The sequence below is a fragment of the Betta splendens genome, chromosome 5 (assembly GCF_900634795.4).
Source record: "Betta splendens chromosome 5, fBetSpl5.4, whole genome shotgun sequence".
Lineage (NCBI taxonomy): Eukaryota > Metazoa > Chordata > Actinopteri > Anabantiformes > Osphronemidae > Betta > Betta splendens.
The window spans coordinates 7,130,538-7,156,188 of NC_040885.2; the positions used below are offsets into that span (position 1 = coordinate 7,130,538).

General features: G+C 49.0%; 1 protein-coding gene across 5 annotated transcripts in view; it reads right to left on the reverse strand.

Annotated features, from left to right (window-relative positions):
* The window catches only part of celf4 (CUGBP, Elav-like family member 4), a 66,165-nt gene that overhangs the window by 9,839 nt on the left and 30,675 nt on the right, over window positions 1-25,651 (reverse strand). For 3 of the 5 annotated variants that reach the window (XM_029152023.3, XM_029152021.3, XM_029152020.3), the window contains exons 3-9: window positions 6,733-6,781; window positions 3,407-3,535; window positions 2,643-2,722; window positions 2,189-2,329; window positions 1,861-1,999; window positions 1,003-1,155; window positions 564-674 (exon numbers count right to left, since the gene is read on the reverse strand). In XM_029152023.3, the coding sequence (XP_029007856.1) occupies window positions 564-674; window positions 1,003-1,155; window positions 1,861-1,999; window positions 2,189-2,329; window positions 2,643-2,722; window positions 3,407-3,535; window positions 6,733-6,781 (802 nt within the window). The remainder of the gene's footprint in view (window positions 1-563; window positions 675-1,002; window positions 1,156-1,860; window positions 2,000-2,188; window positions 2,330-2,642; window positions 2,723-3,406; window positions 3,536-6,732; window positions 6,782-25,651) is intronic. The other 2 variants (XM_029152024.3, XM_029152022.3) reach the window with 1 other exon arrangement.

Sequence of the window (25,651 nt, forward strand, 5' to 3'; positions counted from 1 at the left end):
GTGTGCTGTAATCATGTGTCAGGGTTCATGTCTGGGTTATTGTGCAGTACAGCAATAATTGCTCTAACTCTGTTTTAATTGCTGTGTAATTTCCTCCATATAAATAGCTCCGAAAAATGTCTGAATGTGCCTGAAAATCACTGGCTGTTGCTGCTGGATTCCTCAAACGTCCAAATAAGAAATGACAATCGTTTCATCCTGTCATGAAACTATGTGCAGAGGTTTTTCATTTCTAATTCGACCCTAAAATCATCAAAGTGAGGGAGGCCGCTCTCGTCTCTGGGGGAAATTACACCCTGTAAGAACAGTCTTTCAAAGAAAATGTTTGGATTAAATTATATCACTGCTGAGGTTAAACAAAAATTACGAGGATAATTAATTGTATCTGTAAATATCTGCTGTGTGTGTGTGTGTGTGTGTGTGTGTGGGGGTTACAATTAACTGAGCTCATGTTTCATTTTATTTTATAACATCCGATATTTTTGAGCCTTTTTTCAACCCTGTGCATTTGTTGGACGAGGATGATGGAAGCGGGAGGATGCTGCGCCGAAGCCGTGCGCTACCTTCAGAGAGAGAGGAGAGGAAGCAGCCGCCCTGAACCCCGAAGCAGCTCCGCGGAGCCACGCCCAGGCCGTTCTTCTCCGAGTCCTCCCTGAACACCACCTCCTGCAACACTGCGGAGACAAGGGTACGCTTTTCACAACCGGAGCCCGCCGCTACAGGAACAGGAACCCTCCTCTACCGCCCCCCCCCCCTCCGCTCGCTGACTGCCCGCGGGCCGTGTTCGCTAGCCTCGGCCTCCTGAACGCGCTTCAAGGCTGTTCATGCCCGTGAGCCGGCCGCCTGCGCGCCTCCCTGCTATGACGAAGCGCGTCCACAGGGGGTCGAGCCTCATTTTCTTGAACTCATTGTAACGTATACTGCATTTTGTAAAAATAGTTTCCGGCATCCCCGGACGTTTTTTTTTATTTGCATATGTTCCCCTGAATTTGCCGGACGTACCGGGGTAATGGTGTATCCCATTGGTGAAGACAGCTTCCGCGGGGGGCTGTCCGTTGGCCTGTGGGGGCGGCATGCCGGTGAAGCCGTTGACACTGATCGGGGAGGGGATGCTGGTCACCGTGGGGGCGCTGATGCCTGGAGGAGTGCTGCCACCTGCACGCACACAGACGCGGAGAAACACTGAGCATTCCGCTGTATCCCCCCCCCCCAAGAGATTATGGAGATGTTTTATTTTGACTGGGCACCTAGTAACTCTTGGAAATGTCAGAGGGGCCGGTCCAGTGGGCTGGTGAAGACACTAAATGTCAGGGCTGATTTCTCGTCCCAGTATGGCCTTTACTGTGACACCGCGGCACTTAGATGGGAATCTGAGACGTACGGTTCTACTGAGGCGGCGACTGTTTTGGTGATTGCATCAAATGGATGCCAATTATGTATTTGTTTTAGAGACATTAACAACATCCCATATGCTCATCCTCTTCGCTTCAGCCGTTGCTTCTGCATTTTATTGACTGCAGCGAGGCCTCGAGGAGCATATTTCAGAGCCTCTGCCGCTACTTTCGAAAACATTTCAGACTCTCCGTCTAATTTCGAAACAGCTCAAAATACTACAACTGCTGAATCTGTGTAAATACTTTTGAACACAAACTATGTTCTGAACACACAGAGATGCTGTCAAGCGCTCCTGTGGCTGCCTGACTGGCAACTATACTGTATTTATTTGATTTTCACAAGACTAATGCTTAAGACGAGCACAACAGAGCGGGAAAGGGGCAGATTAGGACCCACCTCCAACTCCCAGAGCTTGTACTTACTTGTAATACGTATCACATATAGGAAAACGGCACAAGTGGCTACCTGACGTGGGGGTCAGCGGTGCTCCTGGCAGGCCGTTGATAGTTGCCATGTGCTGCATCTGGGCAGCAGCAAAGGCTGCCATTGGACTGAGGTAGCCTCCCTGGCCCACGGACGCCATCAGCGCCGCCTGCTGCTGCACCTGCAGCGCGTGGAGGTCGGTGAGCAATAACAACAAGAGACACACACTGAGTAATGAGTTCAAGTGTTTGCTGTGGCCGTTCCATATTCATGTGAGCTACAGCGGGCTGGACGGAACGCTCCGTTTAACCTCCGCGCTTCACTGCATAGATAGCGGTGGATAAAACAGGCGTTTAGCGGGGCGCCTTGCCTGAGCGTAGGCTCCGTAAGCGCCGAACTGCAGGGCCATCGGGTTGAAGATGCCCATCTGACCAGCCATCTGCTGCATGCGGCGGATGGTGCGCTCCTTATCCGTGTCGGCGAACTTTACCACCAGACTGGACGAGGCACCCTGCACGCACGCACGCACACACACACACACACACACACACACACACACACACACACACACACACACACACACACTCATGATGTAAGCTTCCATCGACACCTGTCCTCTCCTACACTTCCTGCCAAAATAATGGCTTCAGAGATTCGGCCGGTGCTGGAGGCAGACGGGTCGTATGCAGAGGACGAGCTTCCTCGCCGGGATTAAAAAAAAAAAAACAGCCTAACTTCCCTTTAAGAGGGCCATTATGTGCTCTGCGGCTCCTTCCGCTGTGTTGCTATAAATCCACATGCTGACGCAGGTGTGGCGTACTCACAGGCATCGTCTGGCTGCCGTGTAGTGCACTGATGGCTGCCTGAGCTTCAGCATGAGAGGAGTATTTTACAAACGCACAACCTGGGACGGGGAGGAGAGAGAGAGAGAGAGAGAGAGACGCACAATGAGACTCACAGAGAGCGTTAGCGGGAGAGACAACGCACCGGGTTGACTCCAGCGTTGCAGCAAGCGCTCGGTAAACAGAGGCTCGTTGGAGTCGCGTCAGTGTGTATCGATGCTCGATAAGCAGGCTAAACATGCCACTCTGACACTATTAACAACTTTGGGATCCTCCGATGGGGCTTAAAATGCCACCATTGCCATCGACGCGGCCCGCTGATGAATTTGAATGATCAGGTTCCGAGTAATTATTGAGCCAAAGCCCACTTAGCCGAGTAAGCTGGCTGATGGGGCCTTGTTAATGGAGCTTCACGGAGGAATCAGCGCGATCAAGCCCACTGTAATCATCAGGCTTAGTTATCATCGGGCCCCATTGATTGGCCGCTAAGCCCGCCGATGAACTTCACGCCGGCGACTCGTGTAGCGCCCCGACAACGCTTTTTCAAAGGACGTTTTTTTCGTGGCGCGACACGAGGGCCGCCGGTTAATAAGGTTGACTCCGTGTTTTCGTCCCCTTATCGGAGCCTCGTAGGTTGACTTACGAGGTTAATGGGGTTCGTCTGTAAGGAGCCGCCGGTTTATATCTGCCGACGTCGCCGTGGCGACGCGGTACAGCATCCCGCTCGAGGAGAACTCCGCACTCACCTTTGCTGTTGCCGTCGGGCCCCCGGAGGATGGTGCACTCCTCGATGCCGCCGAAGGACTCGAAGAGGCGCCGCACGTCGTCCTCCGACTGCTGCTTGTTGAGCATGCCCACGAAGAGCTTTCTGTCTTCTGAGGGGAAGGAACAGGTCACGTTTAGAGGACGGGAGGTGCGTCGCCCCACCCAGTGTTCAGGGAAGGGACAGAGCAGCAGAGCTCTGCACAGTTGGCGGCAGGCCCTCGTCTGGACACGGATGCTCCGCCATGAAAAATGGCCACTGGCTGCAGAACATTCCTCCCTTACACCAGATCTTCAATGTAAATACGCGTTTATACCCGCGCGCCCGGTCTCGCGACGATAAACAGACAAACTCAAGCCGCCGAGCGGAACTCGGCCCGCTTTGCAGCCGCGGCCGCTCCGGCCGTCGGACGGGAAGCTATTATGATGCTCCGCTCCTCTCGAGCGTTCAGTGAGTGAATGCTGAGGTTATTCAATTATCCCAGGACATCTGTAACATCTTGCCGCGCCATCTGAACTATCTGCCTGTAATAATGTCATGCCAAAAGCGAGCAGTGTGAAGCCATTCGCGCTCTGTTCCAGGCCCCAGTTTCCTGTTAGAAGTCAGTGCACTGTCTGAGGCCTGGATAAATAAAATAGAAGGTAATGTTTGTGCTCATATTCCTGTTACTATGGCAGCTATGTCTCCTTCACCATTACAAACCTCCACGCTGCGAGGAGGAATCAGGGGAGGACGTAATCACATCCAAATTCTACATGTATGGGCCTAAAGTAGCAGCAGACTGAGGTCCAGCAGTTCATTAGTGCCGGCATGTGACTGTGTGTCTGAATCACCGAATGAGCGTGTGAGGGGGAGCGGCGAGGCAGACGGCGAACGCACGTCAGTGCCCGGCAGCAGCAGATGTGTCAGCGCGCGGGGCCGTCTGTTTCCGCGTCGCACCGAATCCCAGCTCCGTGGCGACGCACGTATACGCTCGGAAATTAATGAGGCTCGGTGCAATTGCCGCCGAACGCGCTCGGCAAATGAACACGTGTGTGTGTGTGTGTGTGTGCATGTGTGTGTGCGAGTGTGTGTGTGTGTGCATGTGTGTGTGCGTGTGTGTGTGTGCGTGTGTGAGTGTGTGTGTGTGTGTGCGCGCGCATGTGTTTGTGTGTGTGTGTGTGCGTGCGCGTGTGTGTGCATGTGTGTGTGTGTGTGTGCGCGTGCACGTGTGTGTGTGTGTGTGCGTGTGTGAGTGTGTGTGTGTGTGTGCGCACGCATGTGTTTGTGTGTGTGTGTGTGCGTGCGCGTGTGTGTGCATGTGTGTGTGTGCGTGTGTGTGTGCGTGCGCGTGTGTGTGTGTGTGCGTGTGTGTGTGCGCCGCATGTGTGCTAGTGTGTGTGTGTGTGTGTGTGCGCCTTGGGTCCGTACCCACTGCCTGCTCCTGACAGGGTGTCCTTGCCGAGTCAACAAGACTAATCTGTGCTCTGGCCTTGCATGGGGGGGGGGGGGTGTTTACAAGAGTGGCGTGCACATGAGGGGTGGAGGACACACACACACACGCATATAAACGCTCACACCGATCTTAAAATGTTTGCCCTCTCATCCTTACACATACACATGGGCGGTCCACACCTCATTGGTGACCAGACCGCGGCGTTCCCCTGGGAACACACCAATAAACACTACATCTTCCTCTGGGAAAGGACCGTTAACACGCACTCATATTCAGCTGGAGAGAGAATCAATATAAAACCTGGCTCTCAACAACAATGTAAAGATTCCTTTCTCTCGCTCTCTCTTTCACACACACACACACACACACACACACACACACACACACACACACACACACACACACACACACACACACACACACACACACACACACACAGCATACCATGATTACTCTCTGCTTCCTCTGTACTGGAATACTCATAAAATCTATTAATTTCTGTTTTTATTGTCTCATCTCTTTTGCTGCATTTTAACATTCAGTAACATTCACTTTGATAACAACATTATCAATCACACGTAACAACATTCCTTCCTCCCTAACGTTATTGATTAGACAGAACCTGAAAAGTGGGTACATAGAAACAAACATAGTATTTAAGTACTTAAGTATTTCTATTTTATTCTGCTTTATACCTTTATTTACTACACTGTAACTACATTTAAAGGATGAAATAGGCTTTAAATGCCACTGCAGATATTTAATTGTTATAGTTTGACTTTTTTAAGTAAACCCTCTTAAAAATATTCCATATAATAATAATGATGAATTCTATTCAAAAGTAAAAATAAAAAAAGCGTTTAGTTTATACCTACATTTTTTCAGAACAGGCACATCTACCTTTATTAGTACTTTCACTATTCTGTAATAAAGAGTGTGCACACGTGAGGGTGACAGAATGGGCTGAAGACACACAGACAGAATATGAACAGCCTGCATTGCCCTCACTTTGCTTCCTCGCGCCCGCTGCTGCCTCCTCTCCCTCCTGCTCCATCCATCATACTCAGAGCTCCACCAAACTAAATAGGAGAGGATGTCGCGCAGGCTCCCTTTTCTTTAACCCCCCCCCACAAGCTAACACCTCTCTCTCTTTCTTCTGCTTCTCCCCACTTATCAACCTTCAGCTCCTCGCATGCTCTGTTTCTCCTTCTCCTCTCCTTCGTCCGGTTGAAGAATCTCTCTGGTGCCAATTATATTAACAACTACAAAGTTTGAGAGGCTCCGGCCAAAAACGGTCAAACTGCATCAATCTTCCCTTGTGCAGTCCATTGATTGATGTCAGAAGCAGGTCACTACATGTCTAGACATTGAAAATGTGCTTTACGCTGTCTTAGCTGTCAATACAGCGTTTCACACGCGAAATGCCAGGCTCCACTTCCAATCACACTCTGAATATATCCAGCTGATATGAACCTTTGCTATTAGTCAAATCGGGGTTTCCTTTCTCGCTGACGCTTCTATTAAAGGTGTTCGACAAAAATAAATGACCCGCATTTCCCTGGAGCGAGACGGGGAGTGTGTGGTTTGTGTGTGTGCACGTCCAGGCACTTGTGCATATGATAAAACTCAAAGGAGGGACTCAGAGGCCGTGCCAGCCAGAGCGCCGTTTGCATAATGCGTCCTGAGCTGTGGAGGCTCCGGCCAGGCCATGCTGTCAGCCCGCGTCGCCGCGGAGGCCGTCGTCTAATGGGACAGATAATGGTGAGGCTGATACGCGCAGGCAGCATGTTTGTAGGCCGGGAACAAAGAGAGAGAGAGAGAGAGAGAGAGAGAGCGCTGCAGGAGGAGAAGCAGGAAGGAAGGGAACGATGTACCTCCTCGGCTCTCGCTGTCTGCTGGCTTCACCTGGATCGGCCTGTTCATCTGCGATGGGGAGAGAAGCACAGGAAGAAAACAGTGAGCCTCATGCATTCACATACAGTAAAAGCATCGTTTTCTTTTTACTCCGCCCTCTCAAAAAAAACAACTTTTTTAGAATCACTCAGTCAAATTGCAGTTAAAGTGCACTGAAAAGCTGCAAAGCTGTAGCACTTATAGCCATTGGGGGAACGGCTGGTTGGGAATGTGGGCTGGAATTATTGCTTGATCTGAGATGAAAGAGGGGAGAAGGGCTAGAAAGGGGGATAAGCAGAGGGATGAAGGATGCAGGGAGGATGGCGGAGCAGCTAACTCTGGGTCGGCATCGCCGGCCGGCGCTGCTCACTGCCTCGGTGTCAACTTCGCCTCTTCAAACTCACTCACTCACAAACTATTGTTTTTCATGTAGCCACACACAGATTCAGTAGAGCTACATAGTACAACACGAGTCTCAGTGCAAAAGTGTTCTTGCACAAGCTACTTCTGGCTGTGCACACAGGTTTGTACATGCAACACACACACACACACACACACACACACACACACACACACACACACACACACACACACACACACACACACACACACACACACACACACACACACCTGTCCCCCAGTGAGACCTTTCCGCAGTGTGTCCACCGAGGCCCTTCTTTCATTACACTCCTGCCTGTCAAACCTTCCCTCTCCGCCTCACCACCCTGCTAAACGCTCACCGCCAATCAATTTTTAATAATGCCAATCGCCACGCTGCCAGGAGGAATGGGAGGAAAAGGGGGGGAGAGGGGAGGCGAAAGCTGACGATGACGGGGGAGGCGGGGGCGGGAGGGAAAGGTCAAGGTTCCGTGTGATGCAGCATCAGTGTTTTACTCGATATCTCTCATATTCTTTTTTTTTCCTGTCTCTGGACTCTGCTGATCCGGGCGTCGTCTTAATGAAGCCGCCAGCTTTGGGTGCAACGCGTCGAGAGGCGGGAGCCTTGTAGCCGCGCGCGAGGCCACGGGTGTCGCGCTGCAAACACAATTAACGCTCGGACCTTCACCCGTCTTCTGGCGCGTTTCCGCCGCCAATATTAAATCGCATCGCTCTCCGTAACACTCATTTAAAATGGAGTCGGCCGCTCGCTGCCCGCTCCCGTCTCCTCCCTCTGTTTGTCAGCCAGCGGAAGCCGACTAATGTTGTTAATGCGCCTCAATGTATTATTTAGCAGACTGGTTGCTGATCTGGAGAGAGGACCGAAATGGGGAAAATGCAGGATTGAATGAAGGGAGTTAAAAGTGAGCATGAAGGAGTAAAAAGAGCCGTCGTAAGAGGAGGGTGCGAAAATAAGAATCGACTAATTAAAGACGGCAACATAACAAGGGAGGAGGGTTGAAAGAGTGACGGGGGGAGAGTGAGGGGGAGGATCGAGGAAAAGAGGGCACAGGGGGAGATGAGGACATAGATCAGCGCATGGGACAAGGTCAGCTCAGTGCTCCCAGGGGTCCTATAAGCCCGCATACATATGAGCACTTTTACCATGACCCATACAAATGGCCTGGCCTCACTCTGACCTAATTGTGTTCCACCTCCACCACTTTTATATGCAAGCGTGAGTGTTACCCTGCATGCTATACAGTGGTGCCGGCGCTCTGAGGTCGTGCTCCGTGCGTCTTATCTTAACGTTACGCAGCGCTGGGACGTTAGGGACCGTGTGGAAATGGCTGTCGTCCCATCGGAGCGTGACTGTTATTCAGAATCAAATACTAATAATGTAGCAAAAACACATTTTATTAAAATGTCTCATGTCGCATGACTTGTCTCACGAATCAAGTCATGCAGTTTAAAATAATTTGAAGTGCTTAGACAATTATTTGCTTTTGTCAGTGAGAGCTGAGTGCAGTTTCAGGCCCGTGAGCTGCTTCAAGGTCAGTTTTATCATTGTGCTCGTGGTAAGGTGGGTTAGCAGCCGCCCACAGCACGGCCCATCCCAAAACTGTTGTTAAAACCAGAAACTCACTAGCTGCGATGGCTCCCAGAGGACGTGTGGGGGGGCGGCGGCCGAAGCCAGATGGCAGCATTGAGCAGCGCAAGCACCAAAACGCAACAAGCTTCTTTTGGCCTGAGCCGACGTGAAAACGCAGAAAACGCCCACACAAACGACGTGCACATGCGGCACGTATGGAAATACGCGAGGCTCACGCGAGCCGGCGCGCAGAATCACAAATAGGCCTGCGCGTCCAAGCATGCGTGACATAATACAATGGGATACAAATAAGCACATACACACACAATAGATATGTAAATGCCTCCTTGTGACTCAACATGTGCAGTAAATTGGCTCATCTCTCAGCATGCACGACTAATACCTTTCTTTTTTCCTCCCAGCCTTGTAAATGTGGCTGCCTATTCATCCATGCATATTCCTTTAAAACACTAGTGATTGCACACACACACACACACACACACAAACTAAGCTCCATTGTTGCTGAAAGTCCACCTCAGCAGCCTTGTGTCAGAGTGGCCTTGGTGTAGCACATAATCGACAGCTCAAAAAGAACTGCGACACACACACACACACACACACACACACACACACACACACACACACACACACACACACACACACACACACACACACACACACACACACTACACTCCTCTGTTGATTATGTAACTCAATGACAGTGCTCTGCCTCAGTGCTGCCATAGATTCCCTGCTAACTAGAAGCTGAGGGAATACATGGTCTGCATGCAGCCTGTGCTGTACCGAACCAGTGAGTCATTCTTCCGGCTCCGTCTATGTCCTGGAAGTCTAGCGAGGCCGGCTAGATGAGCTCCGAACGCCGCCGAGCCGTAGTTTGCGTTATTAGATCTCACACAGAAACGGGCACCAAATTGAAATCCTTGATCCGAGTTCCGCCGCTTACTGCATCGATTTCAGCGGGCGCCGGCCGCCAAAACCCAGTTACGGAAACGACGTTACGATGACGAGTCGACTCGGCTCCTGCCGCGTCGCTCCGTTGCGCCCTGTTACGTCAAACGCGGCTCGGGCCCTGCTGTACAGTGGGATGTGGGCGAACGTGCGGCACACGCGCCAACGACCGCCGAAGAATATTGAAAGTGTGCTTTAAGAAACTCAGGAGAGGAGGTGGAATTTTCTCATTTTCACCCTTGTCTGGCAGATGTGTTTTTCAGAGAGAGAGAGGGGGGGAGGGAGGGAGTGGAGCGGTGCAGGCCAGGTCATTTCATTATCACAGTGAGAAAGCACTCCATGAAACTCTCCCAGGAAAGCAAGGGAGGCTGCCTTCATATTATTCCTGCCGTCCTATTGTCAAAACCTGCTCTGTCTCACATTCTGCTGCCGACGGCCCTTTTCTCCCCCCCCTCGCGTTCCCTCCTCATCATTTGTTTCCATTTCGTACCCGCAGATGTTTCGTAGCGCCCGTCGGAGAGAGGGCGCCGCCCCAGACGTGGAGATCCTGCGCAGGAGCGGTACCACGGGGCGTAAGTGGAACCAAATGCCTGTATTCATCCAGTCAAATGAACCACTGGCACTTGACCTGCATCCGCCTTCCAAAGCATCTCAGCATGCGCAACACTCATCTTGGGATGGAAACGTGCCAATGGCAACATTAGCCGAACAAATATGGTGCTAACCCCTGAAATGCTTTTGGGAAATTGGGCCCTTGTACGAAGGGAGGAGGAGAAAAAAAACACTGACAACATCAGCTGGTGGAAGAAAAACATTTAGGAGGCTGGTAATAGATTTCACCACTGGTCGCAAGGAGGACAATCTATTTTAAAACTATCGATTGGACATTAATTCGCCGAAACTTCACACTCTCGTGGAACGGTCGCCGCATTTCCATCAGAGCTGCTGCAGAACATGTAAAATTCCACTTTTATTGACTTTCGCCGCCCTCCGGAGCCAGAGAATGAGTATTTTACGCCACGGGAGCGTATTTCGGCGTTTCCCCCGGTGGCGACGGAAGCGGAATCCGGGTCACGCACGCAGTCAAACGGCGCCACCGCTCCGCGTCTTCTTCCACAAGCGGCGAGAGCGAATGTTTGTACGAGCGGCGGCTGGCGCTGCGGACGGAGCGGGTGACGTTGTTGTAGTGTATAACATTAAGGGTGGGAATTTCTAATTTGCTGCCGACATGCTAGCTCATGTCCTATTCAGCGGCACTGAATAAGACATGAGGTGCAGTTAAAAATATGTTCCTATTTCAGTGACAACTAAATTAAGATGGTGGAAAAGCTTTTTACTTCATTAGCTTTGAAGCCTATTTAATCCTGTGCTGTTGACGCGCTGCGGCGATGACCCGCATTTAAGACGGAGGTAGAAAGTGTTTGACTGGAACTTTTAGGTGTGTGAAGGTGTTGATTAAGGAGTTAAAGTTGGTGATTTGTTGGGTCTTACTTTTGATTTCCACCAGGTTTCATCTCCGACGTCTGCACATCTCACTCTTTCCTTCCCCTGTTGTTCTTCATCCTGACTCATGGCCGAACACTGAACCTCTCGTTTGATGTTGGAGCGGAACATATTGTGTAGAGATCAATGTTTGTGTGTGATGGGGAAAAAAAAATAAATAAAAGGGGGCTATGAAGCACAACACCGCCGTCTCTTCTCTTTCGCTGCACCCCCCCCCCCCCCCCCCTTTATCCCTCCTCATCTGTACAAGACAAACAGCGATGGGCAATCAGTTTCCCGTCAGATCAAGGATGAGCACTGTGTTTTCTGACAACAGGACGCCCCGGCCCCGTGTTTGAGCTGGGATTGAGTGGCAGGCTGCAGTCAGGTTGTGTGGACAGGCATAACGTTCTCTAAATACGAAGATGAAAAAATAAAAAAAAGTCATCCGGATAAATTATGGATTGGCACAAGCTGCGCTTTACTTGGATGTTGCTCTGCAGCTGCTAGAAGCTGCAGAGGCTGCAGATGGCTCTCTATCAGTGACCGAAACACAAACAGGACGGACTGCATCGTCCAATTCAGAGTTAACCTTGAGACAAGAAGGCCCCCCCCCCCCCCCCCCCCATCACTAACTAGCTCTGGAAGTACCTTCTCCAACTTTCTGAAGACCTGTTGTCAAAAAGCTAGTTACAAAACACAGACATTTTAAAAGCTGCAAGTTATCACACACCCCCACTCCTCCTCCTCCACTCCTTTTCTCTTTTGCCTGCAGTTGGTTGAGAACAGCAGCGCTTTTCTCACATCCATTGTTTGATCCATTTCACACCAGCCCACCTCTTTTTTTTTTTTTATCTCCCAGTGTTTTCTCCTTCGTTCGCTGGCAAGCCGCCTGAACGCTCGCATTAGTGGGACGGCGTTTGAGCAGTTTTGAATGAGAGGTTAAAATGCAAATGGAGCTCTCTCTCTGTTTTCCTTTCTATTCTTATTCCACATCTTATTATTTTCCCTCGTTTTCTTGCCTCCTGCGAGCGGCGGAGGAGAAGACGCCAGTGTAAAAACTATTCTCTCCCACAGCAAGTTAACGCTTTAAGCGCTCCCGTCCATCCTTTCACCGCTCCACCTGTATAGGAATCCATGTGGAATGAGAGTAGACAGGGTTTACGCTTCCTGCGAACGCTTTAATGGGAATGGACGGTTACGGATTCTATTGTCGCACCGGAACTGGATGGAAAAAGCACATCATCCGCAGCCCCGAACGATTTTGGCCTGCCAAAAACCGTTAGAGCCTCACACTGCAGCCTGTGACACGCACTTATATGCGCCGCGCTGTGTAAATTGCACTCTCCCACATCTGAGCCTCGTGTGCAAATGAGATGCGCGCGCGGCGGATGCGCCATCATTAATTCGTGTCTACGGTGCATGGGACATACTCACATTTTTAACACGTGCAAACAAACGTTTGTGTTTGTTGCTTCGCACAAACATCACGCCTGACTCTGAAAATCTTTTCTAAGCCCTGAACACGGATCGATTATCACACCGCAGCTTGATTCATCGCAAAAAGAGGCTCTGCTAATGGAGGATAGGGCCGGGGTGAGAAAAAATAGGTTCCGGAGCACACACACACACACACACACGATCGCACAAACAACACAACCCCTTGTGATAGTTACATAATTAGACATACAGCACCTTGGCAATCAACAACTCTGATGTTGCCATGGGGACTATAAGCTTTGACTATAAAAAGAAAGGATCTATATGTGGAGGCGGGTGAGGGCGGAGGTGCGGAGTGAGGCAGCGAGAGAAAGTAAGAGGAGAAGACACGGAGAATGAGAAAGTGTGAGAAAATTGGTGTGAGAGAAGTGAAGGTGTCGCTGAGGGGCTGCACAGTGTGTGTGTGTGTGTGCGTGTGAGTGTGTGTGGGTTCAGTGCACCTGCATGCGTGTGATTAGAAGCATTCGAGCCTCGCGTGCGCACCTACAACAAGCGCGCGTGTGTGTGTGTGTGTGTGTGTGTGTGTGTGTGTGTGTGTGTGTGTGTGTGTGTGTGTGTGTGTGTGTGTTTGTCTAAGCTCGCAGGAACGGAAAGGCAGAAGAAGAAACAAAAAAACGACAAGGACAAAATGTGATAGAGTTGGTTAGTAAGTGAGAGGAAGAGAGGCAAAAAAAGCTAACTAGAAAAAGTGTATAGGACAATTTTCAGCCTCTCTCTCTCTCTCTCTCTCTCTCTCTCTCTCTCTCTCTCTCTCTAAGATTACTGCATTGCCTGGCTTTGCAGCATATAGTGAAGATTAGGCCGGACGAGAAAGCCATAAATTCTACTTTTCTATTTCCAGAGGTGAACATAAATCATGGCTGGTACTGGCGTGCCATCACTGGGTTTTTGCTTTTCACTTATCTAATGAATAAAAAAAAAAAAAAAAAAAAAAAAAAGGAAAAACAAGTTGAAAAGCTGTCATAGTCTGAACCAGGCAGATTGCTTTCACTCCCGTCCTCCTGCAACTTTTGTGCTCGTCTCCAGCCGTCGCTGAGCTGCAGAGACGGTGAGTGGGCTTCCCATAATTACCGTGGGGGTATTCATAACCTGCTGTACTGTACTGCGTGCGCGCATGAGGAGACGAGAGTGAGAGCTGACTTGAAAGGCCCGTGCATATGAAATGTACCTTACAGCATATGCAAATGTAAATATAGATACAAACGGCAGCATGGGGGTAAATGGGCTACGAATGCACTCGGAGAGAGGAAATGCGACAGACAGTCACATTCGACGATGAGGGAAGACACCTCTTGGGTTTTAACATGAAGATGGAGGAGAGCTGAGGCGGTTGCGGCTCATTATTTGAGGGCTAATAAGTTGCCATTATTCTTCCATGCGTTGTGTGTTGCAGCGGCGTCCTTAAAGCAAAGGGCGCTGGATGAAAGGATCTCACAGAGCATCACTTTTAGAGCCCTGAAGTAAGAATCGATGGTCGTCCTGACCCTTTGCAGCAACTTTAAGAACAGATAAGGACGGCAATTGTTGGAAATTGGAAGGAATTATAGAAAATGACTGTGCTGATCCTTTGAAGAAACTGCCAGTGTCAACTAGTGATCACTGCAGGACGCCGGCGCCACAGAAATGGTTCCTAACCCTCCCAATAACCTCTACCTGTCGTTTTCCTCTTCCTGATCCTTGAGCTCTAGAAGCGCCGGTGCCTCGATTTCAGAAACCTTCCGTTGATTCGCTCAGATTTGTCGATATTTCCTGTCATTATGCAAAGTGTAACCAAGCGTCTGCTGGTGGGAGCTGCGTCACCACACAGATACTGTGTGTGTGTGTGTGTGTGTGTGTGTGTGTGTGTGTGTGTGGGGGGGGGGGGGTGACGGCTACATAACCAATCGAAATGTACAAAAATCCTGCACAACCAGAGGCAACTCTTCACCAGATGTTTGATGCTGTTTGCATGTTTAATTTTTTTTTAATTATGTTCAGTAACTCCAGCGTGAGCAGAGAGTTTTACCGCCTGCCAGCTCGGTGTGGGGGTGGCTTTGACTTCTAACGAGTATCCACAACCCAGTACCACATTTTAAAATCATGAAGCAGCTCTTTAGAAGTTTGGGTAGATTTTGTAATGAAAAGGATTTGGTTCTTTCTTTCCATCTTCACAATGTGACAGCATTAGTCATAGGCCGTTTGACCCAACGGTGTCTTCCTGGAGCCTCTGCAAACCTTAAAACCTTAAAATATATATCATATCATATATAATAATTAGCAGTGCTAATACAGAATATAGTGTAGGATAGGTGAAAACTAAGTGTCATGCCAGATGTGAGAGGGAGCACATCTGTAATGTCCATCTGAAGCCCGTTGCTCCATGAAGTGATGGATCGAGACAGACGCAGGATCAGCGTCTCCTCCTTTCCTCTCACACACACACACACACACACACACACACACACACACACACACACACACACACACACACACACACACACACTGCTTTCCTCAGTTGCATATTCCCATCGGATAATCACCAATTCCACACTCCCAGGCTGATTAAATATAGAAAAGGCAGGAAGAGAGAACGGAGAGGGAAAGCGATGAGTGTCAGCAACAGAGGAGCAGAGCAGATTGAGGGAAAAGAGAGAAAGAGAGGAGTGAAGAGAGGAGGAGGAGGAGGAGGAGGAGGAAGAAGGAAGTGAAACAGTAAAAAGTGCCTGTTAGGCTCCGCCAAAGAAACAACAGGGAGTTTTTCAGTAAGACGGCTCTGCTGCCTCCCAGCTAGAGCCCAGGTGGGCGATGTGAATGTTCTCTCACTCCCACACACTTGAGAATCAAAAATATGCACGCGCACGTGACTGAATGCAGAAACGCACATGAAAGCATGGATGTTTGAATGCAGCGCACCGTACGTACAGCACGCACGCACGCACGCACGCGCCTCCTCTGAGCCCGCTCCTCCTTTGTCCAAAACCCGGGACACGGCGGTCCAAACGTCAGCCCGTCTCTCATCTCTGCCTTCATGACTCTGTTCCTGCTCCGCTCTCACTCCCATTAAGGAGGATTAAACGCTGACCATGGAAATGATGTAACGCTGCAACAAGCACTGATCTTTTGCAAAACACAAAAGATTTCCTCCGCATCTTTTCACATGACTGTATTCAACAACAGGCGCCTTCCTCCCCGCGTTTCGTCAGCGCGCCTCCGTCAAAGCCAAGGTTCACCTGAGGACAGGAGGAGGCGAGTGGAGAAACCAAGTGCGAGAGCGAGTTCCAAGTGGCGGCAACGGCGCAGCAGCAGGTTCATTCCAGGGGAGGGGAGGGAGGGGAGGGGAATACGATTTCATTATTAATGGAGGAAAAGTTCCTTCAAATTGCACCTGTAAAGTATCTCCAGCTGCTTCACTTCGATCAAAGCGAGCGGCGGAGACACGGCAGAGAGGACGTGAATAAAGTAGAGGAAAATAAAAGAAGGCGCTGACAGCAAGACTTGACTTTTATACTATAGTCTGCTTTATATATTTTATTTTTGACTATTTTTAATTATTACTTTTCCTTCCTTGTGTTGAGTTGATTCAAAACACACAAAACACACAAAACACAGCAATAATAAATAATATTATTTTATTTTAATAAAGAAAAATGACCAAAAGTAACAAAATAATCGAGTTTTTGGACTCTTATGGGCTCTAAGGACAAAAGCTGTGTCACCTCCACCCACAGAGGACCTGAACCAGCGCTGTCTCATGCACTATGTTGTCAACAGCTTAACAGGTTGCTTCTCGTTAAGAGCCTCGCTGAGTTCTGCACAGTTCGGCGCTGATGGATTTCTGACCAAAGCGAGGGAAAAGGCTCCCACAGTCTTCAAAGGCGCGAGGAGGTGAAGGAGCAGCGACCTCCAAAAAGAAAAGCCGCCTTTTATCACTATTGGAGAAGAAAAACATCTGGGCAACTTGATGCTGAGAAAATAAGATGCAAAGACTGACTTTGGTCTAAATCCAGTAATGTATTTTAATGCAGCGAGACCCTGCTGTGGACGGACACTAGCCGGGCTGTGCTTTCTGCCTTGTGCCTCTGAGCAGGGCAGCCCGCGCTCTCGCTGCCACGCTCCCTGGGTGTTCATTTCATCCTGATGCTCCGATGCAGGAACGGTGCCAGGAGCGCCGCTGCTTCTCACGTTTGCCTCCACTCGCGCAGCAATCACCCTTCGCAGCGCATGTGGCACCAAGACGCGTGCGGTCGAAGCGATGCGATGGTGATCGAATACAGTTTTAAAGTCAGATACGGCTTCATGAATGAGCGAAGCGCAGGCTGACACCTGGTACGCTGGGAACCAGTCGCTGGCGAGTGCTCAAACCAAGAATTACACCCGCAGCCGCTACGGTACCGCTTCCAATTGTCAGACCTCCACCTTTAACATCCAGCCACTTCGAAACTTCCCCCGGGACATCCCATATGTCAGGGGTAATGTTTTATGCTGTATGAGCTAAAGTTAAAGCACTTATGCAACTCTGTGGTGGAGCGGCCTTTATTTTCATTACCTGTCAGGGTGGGTATTATGTCATTCTTATGACAGCGCTGGCCAATATGTCAGCCTCTTTAGGCTGAGTACATCCATCTGTGTTACTATATATCTGACTGTAATATCTCCCTGGCTGTTGGCCAGCTGAATCTGCTCTTCCACTCTTGCTACTGGATCTCTGCAGCTCCCTCCTCTCCCCTCTCCACCCCCACGGACCTAAAAATATTGGACGTAGTGATCCGAAAGCAGCTGCTCGGACCAACTTTTTGCATCCGTTAAAATCCATGAAGAGAACTGACCATTTGTGGGCTCCCAAGAATTTCCGCGAGGACCAGGATCCCAATCTATAACTAAATGCACAAGTTTGTACTTCGAGTGGCGGCAAAGGCATTTGAGGAGAGAGGAAATCCATGGATGTGCAAGTGAACACGCCTGTGGAGGAGCGGCGGAAGGACTGATTCCAGCGATAGTTTCACCCCTGCGGAGTTAAGAGGGCCCTCTGGCCCCCGGGAGCAACCTGTCACAACTAGAGAAACTCCTGCTGGGGCCACTCTGTTGAGGTTTTCAGCCCGGCTCCCAGGGGGTCCCCAGCACCACTTACCCGTTGAAACAAAAATCAATGACTTAATGATCCAAAACAGGAAATAGAATGAGAAAAAAGAAAGTCCCTAAAACAACAAAATGTCTTTTGGCAAGGGACATTCTGTCCTGTGTGTGTGTGTGTGTGTGTGTGTGTGTGTGTGTGTGTGTGTGTGTGTGTGTGTGTGTGTGTGTGTGTGTTTGTTGAAGGAAATGTGTGTTTGTGTGCGTTCATGCACACGCAGCTTTGAGAGAGTGAGCTTACCCTAGCTTAGTGGCGCAAAACATATTGATTTATCGATTGCCTGTTTCACCCCCTCTCTCTCCTCCCTCTTTCTCTCTCTCTCTCTCTCTCTCCTCCCTCTCTCTCTCGCTGCCTGTTATAACGGCTCTGGGGACTGGAGAGACTGCAGCGGGGACTGAAAAAGGGACATGAGCTTCGGAGAGATGGAAGATGAGAGGGAGTCAGAGAAGGAGCGAGAGCTGGGGAGGGATGTCCCATGTGAGAGTGGAACCGGGAGCCTTTTAACCAAGGCCCCTACATCATTCAGATTTATGAACCGGGGTCATGACCACATCAAAACCTTGACCTATCTGCGAGGATGCCGATTTATAAGCGCCTTGTAGCAGGTGGTGGTGGGGACTTGGCAGGAGCTAGCATTCTTCCCCTCCGGATCGGGAGCTGATTGGAGGAGAGGCCGGCCGTAGTTTGCGATTAGCGGGCAGGCTGTGCTTTATGATATACTGCCTCCCAGCTGGTGCAGCTCCCCGGGTAGAGGAACGCCGCTGTCCCGTGCCAGCGAAGCATGAAGAGGGGGAGGTCAGCGCGCGACCACGCGTAGCAGGGATGTTTCAGGACCTGCGCTGCACATTGGGACTCAAGAATCACAGACACGGCGATGCATAATAGGAGCGGATCTGCAAATGCTTACAGTGAGATGGTGAAATGTCATCAAGTGCGCTGCGTGTCTAACAGAAACACGTGTCGGTATTGATTTGAACACCCTCCAGTTGCTTAGGACTCAAGAGGGATGCTTATGACAAGCATCCCGCCATGTTTTCCTAATGTCCCCTTCCAAAGCTGCTCCCTCCATAAATTATGGACAGAATGAAATAGGAGTCTCCTGTTCGGCAGCCCTTCGTTTTCCCGTAGAGAAGAAATCCAGTAGGAGAAGAAGTGCAACGTCACAGGGAGACAGCACTACTACCGCACGCATTTCCAACATCTCTTCACCAGTTGCCTCCCCGTCGTCATGACAACTCCTCATCCCAGAGCCGATGCTAGTCTGCTCCCTCTAGAGGCTGTTGGGAAATCGGGAAGCGAAAGGCCGCGGGGACTGAGGCCGTTCTATTCTTAAATAGACAGCATCAGCCAAATGCAATTACGAACCCGAAGAGGACCGGAGTCTAATCAGATCAAGGCAGAGGTGGTCGACATGGTGAAAGCGCGCCGCCCGCCCCAGATGGGAAGCCCAGGACCTGATACCGCCTGCACTCCACGTGTGACTTTGCAGAGCTCACAGCGAGAGCAGTCATTTGTTTTAAACGGTTAAATGGCTCGCGTCACGCTTCGGTTGCTAAAAATGAGATTAGGAATAATCAGAACCATGGTGTTCGACACTGATGCGGCCCATTTTTACCGATATGTTACGTTTTGTCTAATCTTTCAGGTTTTCCACTGTAGCGACGTAACGCCCGGCCAAATCTGCCCAGTCACAGGGGTCAAAGAGTCTGTGTGGACGTGGGCTCCTCCGCCTCGGCCAACTCGCTCAGATTACAAATGAGAGCATGTGACCGTGTAGACCACGGCCGAACTCCTCTAATTAAAAGCACCGCGGCTCAGAGCGCCGCAACGCAGGGTTGTCTTTGCTGAGGGACGCCCACTTTGCCCTCGCTACAGAAAACCTGGAGGGGAGAGGTTAATCGCCCACAGCCCCACGATACAACTAATCCTGTTAAGTCCTGTACACTGCGATGTTTTTGCTACTGCTACTTCTTGCCACTCAGCGATTTTAAAAGCGATGATCAGAAAAAACTCCTCATGAATTGCCATCGTTCTGTCTCACACACACATTAGCACTGTGTAACGTGCCCACACAGGGTCACAGCGCTGATGAGAAACAGTCGCTTCTGCTCGGCTCACGCAGCTGAAGCTCAACTATCAGAGAACTTTTCATGTTGCGTTCAAAGGCTAAGCGCCGGTCTGTTGACTGATAAACGGCCTGAGCCGTTTCCACCTTGTTTTAGATGTAGTCATGTGAAGTCATCAGCATCTCAGTGCATGTCTGTCTCCCAAACCTCCACCTGGTCATTACTGTAGGAGGCAGATATGGTTTGATAGATCTGCTTAGCGCTGGAGCCTTGTAGCTTGTTGATACAGAAGGATTTGCCTCTAGTCATTAATGCCACATTTTCCGCTGTGTGTTGACAGCTATGACACATATCACTGGATTAATCTGTTGGGTGCTTCTGTCCTGTCAGGAGGAAAAAAAACATTGTTTGGGTTCTATTGATGGCATCACATAAATAATATATAGTGTATGTATCCTGTCACCTCTAATTCTGAGTACTGAGTATAATGGACAGGAAAAACCACACTATACATGGTATATTAATTATTACTGAAGAGCTGGAATAATAAATTGCAACCTATGCTGTCTGTTTACTTTGTTAAAATAATTTAGGTTCATCTTCTGAGCCCAATGTATGATTATATTTAGAAGCCCAGGTTACCATACAAAGACACAGTTAGCAGTTATTATTTGTAATGAGAGCGTGAAGAATAATATCTTCATAAATGGATAAGGCTTCTTAGAAAGCAAATACACGTTGTTCAAAAGTGCCCCCGCACTGAAGAGGTCAAAGAAAGTGTAGCTGAGGAATAAGAAAAACTCGGTGCACAAACCAAGTGATGAAATAAACTCTGTTTGCCTCTGCAGAGGATTGAGAACTGACATGAGCTGAATTTAATTTGACTTTGCCATTCCTCTAAGACTGAATTGAAAGAGCACAGGAGGAGAGCTGAGGTATGCAGAGCAGAGGGAGGTGAACAGGGAGCCGAGGCCGACAAGCAATCAGGCGTTCGCTAATGGGTAAAAGGAGAGAAGAAGAAAGTCAGGAAGCGTTGTCTGCTTGAGTCAAATAGGTCCCAACATGCGGTCAGGTGAACCTGCTCTCAGAGCCTGTAGAGTCTGTAAACCCACAGGATCCAGGCTTCTGGTCTGTAAACATGCAAAATACCTGAAGCAACCTTAAATTGAAGCATTCCCCCCAAAGGTCGAGGAAAGTTTCTGCACAGAGATGAAGTTATCAGTGATTTCATGGACCTAAAGGACGATCTTACGCGTTCCTCCTGTCTTCTCACCTATTCTCTCCTGTTCCTTTGTTTCTCTCCTCTTGTCCTCCCTTGCTCCCCTGATGACTCCCCCTCACCCCCCACCTCTTCCCTCTGCTAATGAGCAGGGTAATTATGGCTGGCCCGGGCCAAAAGGAGAGGGGGAGGCAGAGGTGGAGAAGACAAAATAGGAGGAGAAGAGGAAGAGGAGGAGGAGGAGACCCTGCCTCGTCTAGTCGGGTGCTCTAGATAGCATTAGTTCTCTCCCCTTCTCTCCCTCTTTCTGACACATAGCCCTACGCTTAATTAAACTTGCCTCAGAGGGATGCAGAGAGAGATTCACACAGAGTGGAAGGAGAGGGTGGGGGGGGGCGAGTTTGTGTTGGCAAAGAGTTTGAGAGTGAGAAAAGTGAGGCTGATGCAAATGCAGAGAGAGAGACACAGATAAGAAGCAGGTGATGGAGTGTGCGTGTGTGTGTGTGTGTGGGTGGGGGTGGGGGGGGGGGGTTGAGATATGGCGGGGGAGGTCGAAAGGTGGGTGGCTAGCGAGCCAGACGAGGGAGATGGAGATAGACGGAGGTGCAGGGCTGAAGAGGAGGACGTCTTAAGAATAAACCGGGAGATCCAATGCAGAAAAGAGCGAGGGAATATATGAAAATAATAGCCAACAGACTCCCGTCCTGCTGGGTGTGCTGATGTTAACGTAAAGCCATGAGTTCAGCAGGGCGTGAGTTTGATCAGCTGATTAATGCCCGAAGCACAGTTCAAAATAATCTCTTTGTAAGGTTTAAAAAGTTCTTTTGTACTAAGCAACTAAAATCTATATGCTTCACCCTCCGGGGAGCATGTAGAGTATAGAATCAGCTTTTCAGGGCACATACTGTTGATCTGTGTATATATTGCATGAAGCAGCCTTTTAATTGGCCTTTTAATTCACATTTTCTACAGTGCATATTTAATTAAGATGAAAAAAAATACCTTTAATAAGCAGAATAAGTGACAATGTGCCGAAGACCCGTGCTAATTAGTGGACTTTGTTGTTGTGAATATACCAGGCTAATAACAGCACAATTATGAATGTGTAATCACTTTAAGAGGACATGGAGACTGATTTCAACCTGGTAATGATGGTATGCAATTAGAGCGCAACCGCTATCTACAGGATCATATCAATAATTCATCACCACACACATTCCGTGTTGCCCAAAGATGACGTCCAGTGGTTAATAAGTACAAACATGCGTGTCTGTCTGTTCCGCACGCGCTGACAGCTGATGCCACATAATTAGACAGAACTGCTCCCGCAGTTTTGAGAAGGACTGAAAGAGTTTGAAGAGAAATAATAATAAAATAAAAGCCCACAGGCCACGTAGTCTCTGGATTTAATTAGCTAAGTATCAGTTGCGAGGCAGTTCCACTAAACTTCCAAGGACGTGCCTCTCCTCATGACAGGTGTGCTGTCAAAGAAAGGCAGAATCAGGGAAATAGATAAGTTTCTCTTTGCAGGAAATGATTTGAAATGCACAAAAGTCACATTAGAATTCAGTCATCATGTATTATAGTAACAGCTCTCACTTAAAATAAGTTTTCAAAGAAATTGCCTAAACAATTACAATTTCAATTTAAAAGAACTTAAAGACTTCTGAAATTGTCCAAACTCAGCGAGTTTGCCAGTTAATGTCTCACAGCTGGATGCTCCATCAGCCTCTCCTTGAAAAGATTTGTTTTTATTTACCGTTATGTAAGATTATCTAAAACCAATCGCATTCCATGAGTCAGGTTCTGCCATTTAAGGGGTAAAATGATTCGCTGCTGAGGCCCAAGGCGTAAAAAAATGAAACTAAACAACACAATCAGAGCCTAATTTACCCCCACCATGCACACATACATAGTCAGTGCATCTCCCCGACATTGTAACGAATGAAACTTCCTCACAGTTTAATTGAAGAACAGAAACAGTGTCGTCAGGAATCAGCTTCCAGGTTCCACATCCAGACTCTAAAGAACGGCTCCTTCCACGAGCGATGGCAAGTTTTCCCTGTTGCCTCGGTGATGCAACTGAGTCACTTCACGCGAAACAATCCACCACGTGACCTCATCAGCATCCGACTCGAAAAACAGCAAGCAAAACAAAAACACGGAGACGACGGGGACAGTCAGCGAAGTGCCATAGACTAACAGAGCCTGCGTTATTCATTGCAAGCAAAGTTTGGAGCCCAACGCACTTTGAAACTTTAATGAACACAGCCCTTAAGAAATTATGTAATAAGATCAAGAGGAGCGAAATAAAAAAGAACTTCCAAAGAGAGAGAGAGAGAGCGACAGTGAGGGGGAGAACAAGAAAGAAAATGCTCTGTCATTAGTGTCGACTCAGCACCCGCTGAGTCAACGCACCAGGATCACACTGGCCAGTTTGTGCATGTAGATACCCAGACATTACTCAGCGTTACAGTCCCTCAGCAGCCTCGCTACCTGAACGTGGGGAACGCAGGAGCTTCAATTAAAAAGCCATTCCAAGCGTTCATCGTCGGATCTGTTTTACTTCCCCCACACAGGCAGTGACGGGCGGCGTTTTAATCACCAGCGCTTTTCCTGCGAGGTCACCGGCGAACGTCGGCGGAGACGTTCGCCGAGGCTGAGCGGATGAAGAACAGAGCGGCGTCTGCAGAAAGCCCCCTCTTAAGGCGCAGAAAAACACATTCGCTCAGAGGGAGGCGAAGGCGCTTAAAAGGGAAAGCAGCTGTCTTTGAATGTAAGGAAGAGGCAACAGCAGCACTGCTTCCCCACATGAAAAAAGAGAAAAGCTTTAATGGTGACTGAGTGATGCAGATATTTTCCTCTTGAACTGACTGAACTGTCATTTATTAGCTGCAGTCTACATTGACTTATATTATTATTTTGGACGGGTGCCTGGATTGAGATGCAGTTATTTAGATGAATTGCAAAGCGCGAGCTTGCGGCAGGTCCGGTGGCAAACTTGCTCGGCAGCAAGCGTTTTTAGTTGATGTGATGTTATTATTGCTCACTGCAAGTATTTGAGGCTATTGTCGCCGTCATCATGTTGCGTTAAAGTCGTGTAGATACAATTCTGTCTCTGTTCGCTTCCTGGTGGTACTCTACTGTAGGTGCCGTCAGTCAAGGCAAAGTTGTGCCGCGCACGACTGGACCAGGACGTTCCCCTGTAGGAGCCACGTCGGACCTTTGAGTCCTTCACTGTTGATGCAGTTCCATAAATGAATTACTGGTTGGACTGGATCCTTGCCAAAGACAACCTCGCTGTGGAACACGATTGTTAATTAGGTCGAGATGTGCTTAAGGGCTAACAAAACTGCACAAGCACCACATCTCCAACATCCAGCCGAGAATACACCACAAGTACAACCTCATCTTTGCTTCCTTGAGTAACTTTACAAGCCCAAACAGCTGACTAACTACCTCCATATGCTTTGCCCTTTAGCACTGAGAAGCAGTTAGTGCGTGCCTCCATTTACAGTGGCCATCTTTTCTATGTTGCAAATATTCTGTTTTGCCGTTCTTGGGAAATTCATTTGTCTGATTAATTTCACAGGCGCCCTAATTGAACCGATCTCCACCGACATCCGAGATCCAACCGATCTGTGTACTAGGTCGCTCTAAAGTTTTTACTTGTCAGAAAAAAAAAGTTGTACAAGCAGCGCCTCCTTTCCTGGGAGTAATTATTTCCTGTAGCCTGTGTCATTATCACCACTGGTGCAGTTGTCACAGCTACCTTGTGTCTGAGATGACAAAAGGAGATGGAAGAAAAAAGGGAAATCATCCCCGTAACAGAGAATCTGGGCGGGTTAGAATCCTGTCCAAAAATGTTACAAGGTTGTCCCACGAGGGGCGTAATCCATCAAAGTGATTTTTCTTCTTTCTCACACCCTCCTCCCGTTCTGCCCCCTGTCTTCTTTGCAACGTAATCATTTTCCTCTCGCGGGGTGTGACATTCATAAAGGATGTTGGTGCAGGTGCCACGTCTTGCCAAAGTTTGGGATGAGTTTTAGAGGTGTACTTACAGCGCGCTATGGCCAGAGGTGAGTTATAGTAGTCCTCCACAGACCTACCCTTCTAACTGCCCATCTTCCCTAGTTTTCTTGTGCCCCGTTCTTCATTGGTCCCACCTTTTGGTTTGTCCACCATTGACCAGGTGTCCGAACAGGTAAGAGCCCTTGGCTGAACCTCTAGGATCCGGCTTTACAGAGCAGCTGCATTAGTAACGCACGGGTGAACAAGTATGATAGAAAGGTTGATGGAGTGAACGAATATAAGTCTCAGATTCCTTCACACTTTCACCACATCTACTGGAATCAGTAACGGTCCCCCTAAAGTAAGTGACATATGGGGCGTCTCTAAGGCCGTCTTTAATAAGTACTAGTTATTCAGCAGGCAAATAATGTCCTCAGTCAAACGGAGCCGGAGCCCCTGGTTTATTTTCTCGAGTAGAGAGTTTGTTCCTCTGTGGAATTCTCTTACAGTTTTTGGTGGCAAGAACACAGCTGTTCAGTCTCTTCATCGCCTTTTGTTTTCAGCAAAATATGCT